The sequence below is a fragment of the Microtus pennsylvanicus genome, chromosome 22 (assembly GCF_037038515.1).
Source record: "Microtus pennsylvanicus isolate mMicPen1 chromosome 22, mMicPen1.hap1, whole genome shotgun sequence".
NCBI lineage: Eukaryota > Metazoa > Chordata > Mammalia > Rodentia > Cricetidae > Microtus > Microtus pennsylvanicus.
This window is the reverse complement of record NC_134600.1, coordinates 2,669,279-2,682,151: the sequence shown is the minus strand read 5'-3', so window position 1 is coordinate 2,682,151 and position 12,873 is coordinate 2,669,279. Positions and strand designations below refer to the sequence as shown.

Here is a 12,873-nt window from a genome sequence, read left to right as displayed (position 1 = left end):
CTGCAACCCGCTCACATGCAGCACGAACACGCTGCAACCCACTCGCATGCAGCATGAACACACTGCAACCCGCTCACATGCAGCATGAACACACCATAACCTGCTCACATGCAGCACGAACACGCTGCAACCCGCTCACATGCAACACGAACACACTATAACCTGCTCACATGCAGCACGAACACACGGGAACCTGCTCACATGCAGCACGAACACACGAGAACCCGCTCACATGCAGCATGAACACACGAGAACCCGCTCACATGCAGCATGAACACACGAGAACCCGCTCACATGCAGCATGAACACACGAGAACCCGCTCACATGCAGCATGAACACACTATAACCCTCTCACATGCAGCACGAACACACTGCAGCCCGCTCACATGCAGAACACAGGTTTTGTGGGAATACACAATAGAGCTTTTTACTGATCCCAGAAACTCCTCTCCTCTCTCTGACTGCGGAGGACTCGCCATTCTGCCTGCTCCTCTGCTCTTGCACCAGGGAGAAGACCTTCCCACCCTCCCTCTGGTTATAGTTGCAGAAACTCCCAGGCCTAGGGTGTCCAGGAAAGCGTTCCAGGATCCCTAGGCATCTGCAAACCTGGGTGGACAGGACATCCTCCCAGTGACATCCTCTGGGACCCTGTGTGTTTCCAGTCACCTCTTTGCTCTATGCTAGCAGCCCCTGGGCCTGGCCTTTCCATGACCATCATCATCTGGACACTGTAGCTCAGCTTCTCTGATACAGAAAGCAAGGGCATCCCTCCAGCGTCTTTGTTCATCAATTTGTTTAATTGAGGAAAGGAGAAACGGGAATTAAAATAAGACCCGTCCATCCTTCTCCTCGCCCAAGCCTACTAGGAAACTTAGGTTTGGGTTGTACAAATGGAGATCCACACTTTTCTCAAAAAGACAGCAACCTCAAATGATTCTCAGCCCTCTACCAGCTAGCATGCTAAGACGGCAAAGAGCAGGGTTGGGGTCAACGACAGTCAAGAGTCTGCTAAGCAGATGACTGATCCTGTTCGAAGGTGGCTGAAGAAGCTGCCATGGCACCTGGCCTCCCTGGAGGACCACAGGAGGAGACAGCCTGCTCATTTCTCTCCTCTGAATCTCACTTCCAAGATGACAGCTAATAAGAAGCTCCTGGAAAGAAGTGGATGTCAGAGTTCCACAAACCCAAGGATGAGGTGGATGGAGAGGGATGGAGGCCGCTGAGGAGGGAGGGGATTTTCTGGGTCCACTTGTACCCCTGTTGCACGTCGGCCTTGTGGTCTTGTGGACACACGCGACGCAGAAAATGTCCTGCATCCATTTGACTCCCGCTAAGGACCCCTTCACCGTGTTTCACTGGCCATTGTGGTATCCTAGCAACTAGACTGACCTGGGGCTGGAAGTGAAGAGGACCAGGCGAAGTATGTGTGCACAGGTCAGTCTTTCTGTCTTCCTTTATGTGTTTTGACTTTTCTCCCGGGAAGAAAGGGGTGAGAGTCAGACGGAAGCCACTTAGGAGACCTGATGAGGTTCCACCTGGCAACCCGAGGCAACTCACCCCAAATGAAAGACTTAAGATTAGATTTCCACAGCCACCTTCCACAGTCAACCTTCCACTTTGTCCTGAATGCCCCCCACCCCTGAGCCTTCAAAGAGCAGCTTGTCCAGTCACCCCCAAACTTTTACTTCCACAACATAAAGGGCCGTGTTCCCTATTATCCTTAATAACTGATTTCAGCAATTGACACCACGGAGTGAACAGATCTACTACATGATTCAGTTCGATTTAAAAGTTAATTTCTAATCAAGGCAAGGACTGCCACCCATCCCTAAACCCCAGAGCTCCCAGGCCCCTCTGGTTCTTAAGAGTTCCTAACTGAAGATTTCACTCCTTTGACTCTATATGAGTGGAGAGTCCCAGAGAGGCATTTACCTCCTCAGTTACCCTGAGAACTTACAAGCCCTCAAAGAGAAAAATGCCAGAAATCAAGAAGGTCATGGAGGAGAAGAGATAAGCATTGTTTGCTATCTTTTCACAGCCTAATGAGGTATGTATGCATCGTGGGGAGGGGATGTCTGGCTGACCGTCATATACACACGGTAAACGTACATGAAATAGGTGAACCACGCCATCAGCGGGTCTGCTGTGGGGGATACCGGCGTTTCTTAGTAGATTATCTATTTTTGCTGAGCTGCCTTTGAAGCTATCTTGTTTGGCAGTGCCGTTATTTTAGAAGTATCATTCCTGAAATACTTCTTTGGTCAGCTATCTGCAGTAGGGTTCTCTGTCCAAAAATCAGAAAGAGACCGGTCTTCTGAAGAGAAAGGAGGAATGTCCAAGACTCTCATCCATCCCTACTTCAGCTCAGTTTTATCCTTTGGAATATAATTCTCAGGAATGCTTTTCCAGAGTTTACAGAATCAGAACTACTGGATTCTCAGGGCGACCTCACAACTGCTAACTGCCAACTGACAAACTCAGCCTTCAATCAGACACCTGACAATTGGGGGAGGCTGATGGAGGCCTATGTCAACAGGAACCCGTGGACCCCGTCAACCAAGCTCCCGGACTCTGGTCTTTGGTTTATCTCGAAAGATGTTTACAAATGAAGGACCAGGTAAAACCGTGAGATTTGCATCCAGGACGCAAGCGAGGGTCGGGTTTGCAGAATCAATTGTGCAGCTTTTTACACCCACTGCGCATTCGCGCATATGTCCCTTATTACCCAGTGGAAAACCATTAAAAGCACAGTAGTTCTGCCAAGTGGCGTTAGCATTTAACAGCTCTTAAGCAGCTCCGGTTCTCATTAGAGTTCGCCATGTGGTACAGGGGGTTTTATGCGTTTAACAGTGTAGGGGGCTCCAGCGTGCTTTCTTTTCCGGGCCTGCTCATCCCACGGTTGGACAGGATCTTAGCAAAGTTGGTTCACAAACTAGTCAACCAAACTAGGTTGACGGAGGGAGTCAGAGGCATTTGGAAAGCGAAAAGGGAAATGAACATTTCAATCCTGTTCAAACTCCTTTGGGATTCTCTCACTTATTAAAAACTGAAAGAAAGTTACTGCAAAACTGTAGGTCAAAAAAAAAAAGTTAACCTGCAAACAATTAGTCTAAATATAACATTTATCATTTTAGGGACAATTTTTATTGAACTTTTCCTTGCTTAATAGGAATGTGACAGCCAGTAACAGTACTGTAGCACACAGTAGAAACTCGGTACTATAGCACACAGTAGGAACTTGGTACTATAGCACACAGTAGGAACTTGGTACTATAGCACACAGTAGGAACTCTCTATACTATAGCACACAGTAGGAGGTCTATACTATAGCACACGGTAGGAACTCGGTACTATAGCAACAGTAGGAACTCGGTACTATAGCACACAGTAGGAACTCGGTACTATAGCAAACAGTAGGAACTCTCTATACTATAGCACACAGTAGGAGCTCTATACTATAGCACACAGTAGGAACTCGGTACTACAGCACACAGTAGTAGCTACAGAACCCAGCAGATCTGCTGGGGAGAGGGTAAGGGCCATTTTACCATTTGCATATGTAGGAAAGAAAACATCTGCTATGCAAAGCACAGTGGAAATCATGTTCAAAAAAAAATCAAAGGGCTCTCAGAGTTACGCTGCAGCTAGCTTCCATTTCTGCACCCTGCACGAACTATTTATCTTCTGGCTAGAGAAGGGGGCCCTCAAGCAGGACCTCCCCCCCTTGAACAAGCTAAAGCGGGGTGGGTGCGTCAACTGTTGCTGCTCTCAGAGGCAGAGCCGAGCATCTGCGTGCTGTTCCCCTGAGCACTGCGCTCCCCGCCATCCTGTTGCTGAACACTTTCACTGGGGAGGCAGCTATGTTTTCCTGCTGAAAGATTTTAGCACTTTATTCTGGAAGCCCCACATCTGTTTCCTCCTGGAAAAACAACTGTATTCTACACGTGAACGAAACACCTGACAATGGCCAGGTGTCTCTGGGGCTGAGCAAAAGTAGTGATTAGAGCAAAATCAGCCCTTGCCCTGGTGGGAATAGGAAGGTGACTGACTAGGCCTGGTTAAATGTGGTCTCAAAAAGGGGGGGGGGGTGTTACGCACAGGCCAAATTGCCTTTAAATTAAAAAAAAAAAAACTGCTTCCCAACAAACAATTTTTTTTTCTTCAATGAGTGCAGCAGACTTTGGATGAGGGGGGGACTATTTCAACCCTGATTTTTTATTATAAAATGGTTATTTATTTCAGAGACTGCAGCCAGGTTCTGGCATTGTCTCTGCTCCGAGCTCCGGGGGGAGTTCCAGCAAAGCCATGGGGCAGAAGGCAGAACATGATGGGATCCCCGGGGGTTATTACCGTTATTATTATTATAAAAACAGATGTGTTTTTATTGGAGGGGAAGGAGGGCAGTCCCAGCCCTCTGTTTTGCTCTTTTTTAGAAAAAGAAAACCACTCACCTGACTTTTGTTCGCAGCCACTTTGGCAAACAGGGCTTGAGACACCTTGGCCCTTTTCATCTCCTGTTGGATCTCATCATAAATAGCAGCTGTGATGTTGACGCTGGCGCCGTCCACCTTAATAGGGAGGTCTGTTGTCGGTGTCGAGGTTTTGGCCTACCAAGAGACCGTGCAAATAGTAATTTAAAAAGTGCCGCATTCAGAGCAACCATCTGTGCAGAAATTATCAGAGGGCTTCAGTCAGCTGATGCCAAACCACATTAGCTACAGAGGGACACTTCCTGTCCATTATTCTAATCAGGTTAATTGTGATTGGAAATAATTGCAATGCATTCCTATAGGACAGACAGAGGCCTGTCAGCGCCTGCCTCCCCTCACGGTATCCTGGAGCCTCGCAGGTAGGGAGGCAGCCCTGGGCACCCAAACATGGCACCGAGCTGCGAGCAGGCACACAGAACGCGCCCACCTTTTTCTTTGTAAAAAAAAAAAAATGGTACACCTTACAGCAAGAATCAACTCTTTAAAAAAAAAATCAACAGAGTAAATGGGTAGAGGTCTCTAAATAATAAATTATTACTCGATTTAATGCGCTCCCGCGAGTACCTCTCGCTCTTTATTAAGGCTTCATGTATGTTATTTGAGCATGTGCGGTTCTCCTCATTACCGTCGTTATGCTACCCAGACAGTCACCTAATTTCACCTAGGAAATCACTGGAAATGAAACAGAATTTCATTTCATAACACCGGGCTTCGGGTGCCTTCCGTACCCAGTTCTCATTTCCCTTAAACTCATATTGTGGTTCTGTGCGCTTCTGCCACGCTCGTTTTAATCCAATGATTTCCCATTAGCTTCAGAGACAAATGAAGGACAACGCGGAAGGCGTTGGGCTTCCTGGGGTAGGAATACCCTAAAACATCCCAGGCAACTTGGTCCGAAAGATTGCCAGGGAGGCATCGCTTGCTTAGTCTGATCTTCAGGCTGCCCCACCTGGAAGACCCAAGCAGGTTTCTTAACGCTGGCAACCCATCCTTGTGTGCACGGCGTTGCTGACTAAATGGGTCCAAGTTCGGGTTCTGCTTTGCCCTCGCCCACCCTACAGTGCTTTAAGAATGATCACATCTTTCCCTCTGCTGCTGCCCTCCCCCCAGCTGGCACTATGCAGGTCTGGTGGAAGACAGCCTGCAGTCGGGATACAGAGTCCTGTGCAAGGATTGTCCTGGGCCTGGACTTCCTGCTGAGTTCCCACAGAGGCTTGGCTCCCTGAGACAGCACAGTGGCGTTTTCCATCTTCCTTTCTTCCCTCCATCTTCCTTCCATCTTCCCTCCCCACCCCATCTTCTCTGCTCGTTACTTCCAAGTCACAGTGTGTAATTTCCGGGCTTCTGTGAGCCAAGCCCTCTAGGACACAACTCTTGTAAAAATCCAGTGAGTGAGGTATCAGAGCTGAAAGGGCAGAGGTCTTAACCTGGTCTAACAGTCGTGGAACAGTAAGGGAAGGCACCCTGAGTCCATGCAGCACAGAGCCAGAGACTTAGTGCACCTCTGTTGCCCTATTTCCACACAGGGCAGGTATCCGCTTCCCGTAACAACTCAGTCTTCGAGTTTCTTCAAGAAGTTCCTTCTTTTTTTGCAAAATCTCTAGCAGACAGGCCTTGCTCGCCTCGTTAGGTGAGGGTGTTACATTTATCACCTGTTTGCATTTCCTTTGCTGCCTCTGCTAACCTGGCTGCTTATATCTTCTCTTGAACACTAAGGGCTAGGACAGAGCGGTGACCGCAGTCTGTGGCCAGAGTCTGGGGTCCGGCATAAGCATAAGGACATACTGTTCGAGTGCTAACTCTACCCTCAGCCATGGAACTCAGTTCTAGCAGCCACTTAGCCCATCTGAGCCCACCTCCTCATTGGTCACATAAGAACATCACGGCAAAACAGTGATGGTGGAGCGGGTACAGAGGGCCCACAGCCCTTGCTGTGCCAAAGCTGGATGTGAATGAGGGCCATTCTCTTCTCTTCCTGTGCCGCTTTGTGACCAAGGACACCGAATAACGCTGGCCACTGAGGAAGTGTGAGGAGATACTGGAGGTTTAATTTCAAATCTGAAATGTCTCCGGTGTGTTGTGAAACTGATTATAAAGTGTTGAAGGGGTCTGGAAAATAATTTGTGTAAAGTTGCCTTTGTGTACGAAGCTGCTGGCTCCAAATAAGGGCTGTCTGGTCCCTACTCTCTTCCATTCTCAAACGAACGCTCTACAGAGCCTTGGACTTGTTATGTCACTGGCGACCTCGCTGAGATTCCAGGCAGGTATCGCCATGCTTGGCTTTCTGTTGTCACTGTTTGTACAAAACACCTTTACTGCTGAGATAGGCCAGAGAGAATTTTAAACACATAGGGACACAGGTGTGCAGGAAATGTTTGAAAGATTCAGACAACTTTCTCTTTCCCAATCTCCAGGCACAAATATAGAATAAATGGCAATGAAGGTACAATCATGGTCCTAGAATCATACTCCTCAAAAGTATATTTCATGTGTACTTTCAGAAATCCAAAAAGCTGTAAAAATTATATGCTCAACTTCCTGTACTTATCCCTAAGGAAACCTTTATCTAGGAACTTTCAAGTTCTGATCCTGATTCAAACAAAGCAAATGTTGTCTGAATTGTGAAGCCATATTAAGCTGACCAGGCTCTGGAAGTGATCAGGTCTCTGGAAGACTGCCGAAGATACAATCTCGTTAGAAAAATATTGCAAAGACACTGACAGCAAAACCTACCGACCTGTGTGGCTTTCCAACAAGTACCGGTGGCCTTGTTCCAGGAGAATGACCTGGCTGGAGGGACGTGGAGTAGGAAGTATGGCTGGACTCCCCAAAGGCGGCACAGCCTTTAACCATGGTAAAAATACTACTGACTTTACTGGCAGGCGATATTAGTGCAAACTAGCAAGGCCCTAACAATTGTTCACTATTTATTCACTGATATTGAAAGAAAAATAAATTAAAAGGCTTGGTTGCACATGTCCAAAGTAAGCGGTCAAGACTTTAACAGTAAGTATGGCTCATGTTTTATTAAAACCTGAAGTGTCAGTAATGCAATTCAGCAGGGCATGAGGGGACAGGACTTTAGTTACAAATCCACCACAGGATGCAAAAATAGCGTCAAGGTAGATGGGGAAAATGAGGATACTGAAACTTGTGAAGGGTTTAACATTCCTACCAGAACACAGTTCTGGTTCGGTATTTCAGCAGCTTCTTGGAATTTACCAGAAAACCAACAAGTAAGAACAAAACTATAGTATCTAAGCAGAGCCACCTTCTATTTTGATGGGCTCACTCATCTACCAATTAACTGCTGGCTTTGAGCACCGTCAGAATCTATGCAACCCAGAGAATGGAATGGTTTGATCGTAAGTCAACAAGTAGGGAAAGTTGAGGTGAAACAGGAAGTAAGTGAGAAATGAGTGGCTTACATCTGAATTGGAAATGTGCCCTGCCTACCTCATGTTCTCAACACTTTAGAAGTGAGCAGACAGGAAGGCCAGACATTCCCAAATCCAGCTAAGAGGGGCAAACCGAGGCCTCCTATCGCCAGGACCCATCCCTACACCCAGCTACCGTATTCCCCACACACAGGGCTTCTCCACTGTGTCTCTAAAAAGTTCTTATTTCCACCAGGCCTTGGATGTTGGGAGCAGTGAGACCCCAGATCCTGAATTTCTTGTAATCCCCTGATCTGAGTGCCTACAGATGCTCTGAGCACGAGACCTTCAGGAGTTCCGGATGGCAGGAGAGTAGTTTCTGGTGGGTTTGGCTGGGGCGTGGCTATCTCTATATAATCTGCCCCTGAACACAATAAAGGGGGCATTCTTGGGGAATTCAAGGATGACCCGTGTCGCTGTCTCTCTGTCTCTCTGTCTGTGTGTCTTCGTATTTTAACCTCCAGCCCCCTTGTCCGAAGCTCGGTAACTGGGTGCCAGCACAGAGCGCAGACACGGGAGCGCGGTGAGCGGCAGTTGGTGGTGCATGTCTTTAATCCTGGCACTCAGGAAGCAGAGGCAGGCAGATCTTTGACTTCGAGGTCAACCTGGTCTACAGATCAAGAGCCAGGACAGGCCTCAAAGCTACACACAGACACACAGAAAGCCTGTCTAGAAAAACCAAAAAGTTCTTCTTTTATTTTTACTGGGGGGAGGTATGTGTGCACAGGAGTGTAGGTACCAAGGAGGCCAGAAGTGTTGGATTCGCCCAGAGGTGGAGTTGCAAACAAAAGTAATAATCGATCTTAACTGCTGACCCATCTTCCTGGCCCTCCGCTTTGTCTTGCTGGACTGCTTACAGCAGCATTTGAACTGCTGCTTCTTGCCCTCAACTTTCTCCTCCCCGTCGCAATAACCAAGCAATTTAAGGAAAATAAAGTGCTTAGTTTTTTGTTGGTTTTTGGTTTTTTGAGACAGAGATTCTCTGTGGCTCTGGGGCTTGCTATACAAACACAGCTTCCACCCCACCCCTCGGCTCTTTCTTCTGAAACTGCACAGTGGGTAGTAGATCACCCCACTACTCTTGCCTGCTCATGGGAAGAATGGGACATCCCCAAAGGGGAAGGAATAACATTCCACAGTATGGGATTACCACATGACAGAGCTACAGGCCATACCCTTTGACCCGTTCCTTGGATTAAGAAGCCCTGAGTCACGTCTCTTGGTTTTCAAGGGAAAACAGAGAATCCATGGCACAAGAGGTTCGTAAGTGACGCGTGGAGCAGGCGGCTCACCTGTGGGGTTCGGGAGGAGCTGGGGCTGCTAGAGGCGGAGGAGACCATGCTCACATTGGGGTTCATGCTCCGTTCCCTCTCATCTTGGTAAATGCGATCACGCTCCACTTCAGGCAGGTTGAGGAAGTTCTGCATGGCCCTCAGGTTTACGAGCAGAGACTGGGAGGCAGTCCTGGGGTCTTCCTCCTTACGCAGAATCTCTGACAGTAATCCCTGGTGGAGCAGAGGAGAGAAACAGGCAAAGTCACGTCTGCAGGTTCACGGGTGTGGTTCCCGTCTCCCGCCCTACCGCCCCTCTATCTGTTATAACCAGCATGAGAGGATACCGGGAACATGCCTAATTCCTGCAGGCTCGCAAGGGATCTGTGGGGATGTGCTCCCCTTCCGGGGCTGTGCCTTATTTAGGACTTCTATTCTGCCACCTCATCATCACCACGATAATCCCAAACGAGGCAACGCCAGCTAGCAAAGGTAGGCGCTCCGGAGGAAATGTGGGGCTGCAATTAGCGCCAGGTGTTCCTGCAAGTATTTCAGGAGCTGTAAGAACTCTCTCTGCTTGAAACTGGGAACTCTTGGCAGTCCTGCTTAGCTTTACAAATCTGCCAAGTTTGGTAAATTTAGTTCCGACATTTAAACAGCATGGGAGATTTACATCGATTTAAAAAAAAAATAAAAGTTTGGCTGAATTTATGTATGACTGGCCACTGGTTTCAATAGAGATTTCCTATGGCAAGGGGGAAAAAACAGAAAAAGGAAAATAGAAAAACAGAAAGCAAATGACTGTAATATGTCAGCTCTGATAATTTTGCACACAGTAGTTACGCTTGTGCAGGTAACATGAGGCACCCCAGAGTTTTGTGAGGTAGCTTCTTGGGGAAGCTCTAATCTTACAGTTAAAGTGATGGAAATGTGGTCATGTTAGCTAGGGACCTGAACATGCTCTAACTGCAGCGTGGATAGGCTCCAGGACTTTCTCAATGTGCAACTCAACCAAATTGGGGAGCTCCAAGTGCGGTGTTTCTGTGGACGCAATTGCCAAAGATTTTGCTGATACTCTAATAACACAGCATGGCCTAAGAGGGCAGCGAGAGACAAGGGAGGGCCATTATGACCCCATACACTTGTGGATGAACTCACAGAGACATCACTACATATTCTCAGCTGACATCCTTTTGCAAGGCACTATGAGACCACAGTTTAGGATTGTTTCCCCCTCCCCCCGGGAAGAGCTAAGACACTAAGCCTGTAGCTTTGAACAGATGGGGCAACCCCAAGTCACAAAGAGTTACTTCTACGAACTGCAGCAAAGCCCTGCAAGTGCCAATGATGTTTGCTCTGAGGGAAATCGATAGAGATGCGAGAGACACAGCTCACATACAAAACAGCGGTGGATGGGAGGGGAAGAAATATTCTCTGGCTGGTCAGAAATCTGCAGGATACAGTGGGCATTTTCATATAAACCTGTGTATTGTAATGTAGTGTGGCCAATGTCACTTATAGGAAGGCACATCACATGGTTACCAACATTTCAAGGAAGCACAATCATTATTCGAAATAGCACATAAGGGCTGGCAAGATGCCTGATGACCTCGGTTCAATTCCTGGGGCTTCCATGAGAGGAGGAGAGAACTACAAGCTCTCCTCTGAACCCCACATACGCACACACATGCACACACATGTGCACATGCATACATACACACATAAATAAACCGAATCATTTTTGACCCACATTAAACAACTATACCATAAGGAACCTATGCTAGCCCTGGACTTGGAGGTCACCCTTACTTTGGTTAAAGGAATCCTCAAACTTGGAGGAAGTACATATGGAAACACAGCACACAGTGTCGCCTGTTTGAGGTCAGCATGTAAACAAGGATAAAACACGCCACGCCACGCGAGTGTGTACGTGTGGCTGTGTGTGGTTTGGTATGTGAGCACACACATATGTGCTCAAGGAGGGAGTGAGGTAGGTGGTGTGTGTGTGTAAAAATCCCCACTGCTACAGTGATGGGAAGGGAATCCAGGTCTCGTGGCATGCCTCGAGAAGACAAGCGAGGTGCTCGTCTTCCAGGAAAGCGTGACGCAGCCCGGGAATCCATTCCCTTTCTGGAACTAAGAGTCGGTTGTGCCTCGGGTTGCCCTACTTCCCATTTTAAATGAGCAACCTGAAATATATTCATAATGGATTTGCTTCAAAGATTCTCTGTTTTACAAGAATCTCTAAATTAATATGAGAAAAGGAAGTGGATTTTGAAATTGCTTCCAGGTCCCAAAGTCGATACAGCACTCAGATATTTTCTGAGCTTTCTTTCATGATGAGTCATGCACAGAAAGAAGGAGTGGCTTTTCTCCCACCCGTCCCGCGCCTGTCCTCCCCCATTCTCCTCTCCTCTCCTCTCCTCTCCTCTCCTCTCCTCTCCTCTCTCTCTCCAACCTACCTTCGGTATTATAATAAAAGTGTTTTCGGGTATCATGGAGATATCCGCTATGATTATAATTCAAAATTACTCAAAGGCAGAGATTAACTTATTCTTCCTCCATGAAGCTATTTCCATGAGTCACACAGTGTATTACAGCAAAGGCTTCTTACATTTGAAAGTGATATCAAAAACCCTATTCTTGAGCGCCATAACCAAAAACTATGTTTATAAGTCCCCCAACAACTAAAAAGAAGTCTTTAAAAAGTAGGGAGTGTTTTTTGTTAGTTTCTTGCAGAGGATCCTTCTTCTGCATCTGTCATATGTCACACAAATTCACCCATCTCTCGGGGAGCACATACAGAGTCCCCTGGAGGATGGCTGCTGCTCAGTATCCCTGCCCGAGTCAAAGGCTCACGGCGTTTGGGTCTTAAGTACATGGTAGCTTACAGGCTTCTACTGAGTCATTCACCTGAATGCAGACACAGTCTCAAATACACAGGCTTGGCCAGGGCCACCTTCCCTTCCTGTGTGGCGCCCAGCAAGTTACAGCATTGTGCCAACTCTCACCGGCGTGGCAGTGTTCCCAAAGGACATTCTTTTCACGCAGGACAGGGCAGTCTCAATTGAAAGTGACTAACTGGAGCACACAAGACCTTTGATGTTTGGTTCTGACGTTTTTTTACACTGGTTATTTGCTCACCTGTAACTATTATAAGCTAAGGTTTTTAAAAGTGTTGTCTAAATTCTGTAGGCACACGTGTGAAAATATGTTAGCTTAAAATACACACATACACAAACATACACACACATATACACACTCAAACATACACAAATATACACACATACACACAAACATACACATATACACAGACATACACACACAAACACACACACACATACACACACAATCCATAGCCTAACTCCCACATCCACACAAACCACCCCCACCGCCCGCTAATTATCAAGATGAATAAATGTTTATCATATTGACTCTGTCTTGAATGGAACACAAATTAATAATTTATCTCACATAAATATTTCTAAGGCCTCTCCGACTATGTCATCTGGCATTCTAATTATCAAGCAGCCAAGCAGGAGGCGTCACTTGGACACTGCCATTATGCAGCTCGAGGTATAGAAAATGTGCTGCGACACCTGGGCTCTGGAAGGGGAAAAAAAGATGCACTCCTATCAACAGGACGGTCGTGAAAGGAAATTAATAAATTAACC

The 12,873-nt window shown here is 47.1% G+C and overlaps 1 protein-coding gene across 8 annotated transcripts in view; it reads right to left on the bottom strand.

Moving 5' to 3' along the window:
• Satb2 (SATB homeobox 2) overlaps nucleotides 1-12,873 on the bottom strand; it is a 176,212-nt gene that overhangs the window by 48,815 nt on the left and 114,524 nt on the right. For all 8 annotated transcript variants that reach the window (XR_012908804.1, XM_075955937.1, XM_075955934.1 and 5 more), the window contains 2 exons: nucleotides 9,221-9,433; nucleotides 4,453-4,608 (listed from right to left, as the gene is read on the bottom strand). Coding sequence is in view for 7 of the 8 variants with exons in the window: in XM_075955937.1 (XP_075812052.1) it covers nucleotides 4,453-4,608; nucleotides 9,221-9,433 (369 nt within the window). In the remaining variant the exon portion in view is untranslated. The remainder of the gene's footprint in view (nucleotides 1-4,452; nucleotides 4,609-9,220; nucleotides 9,434-12,873) is intronic.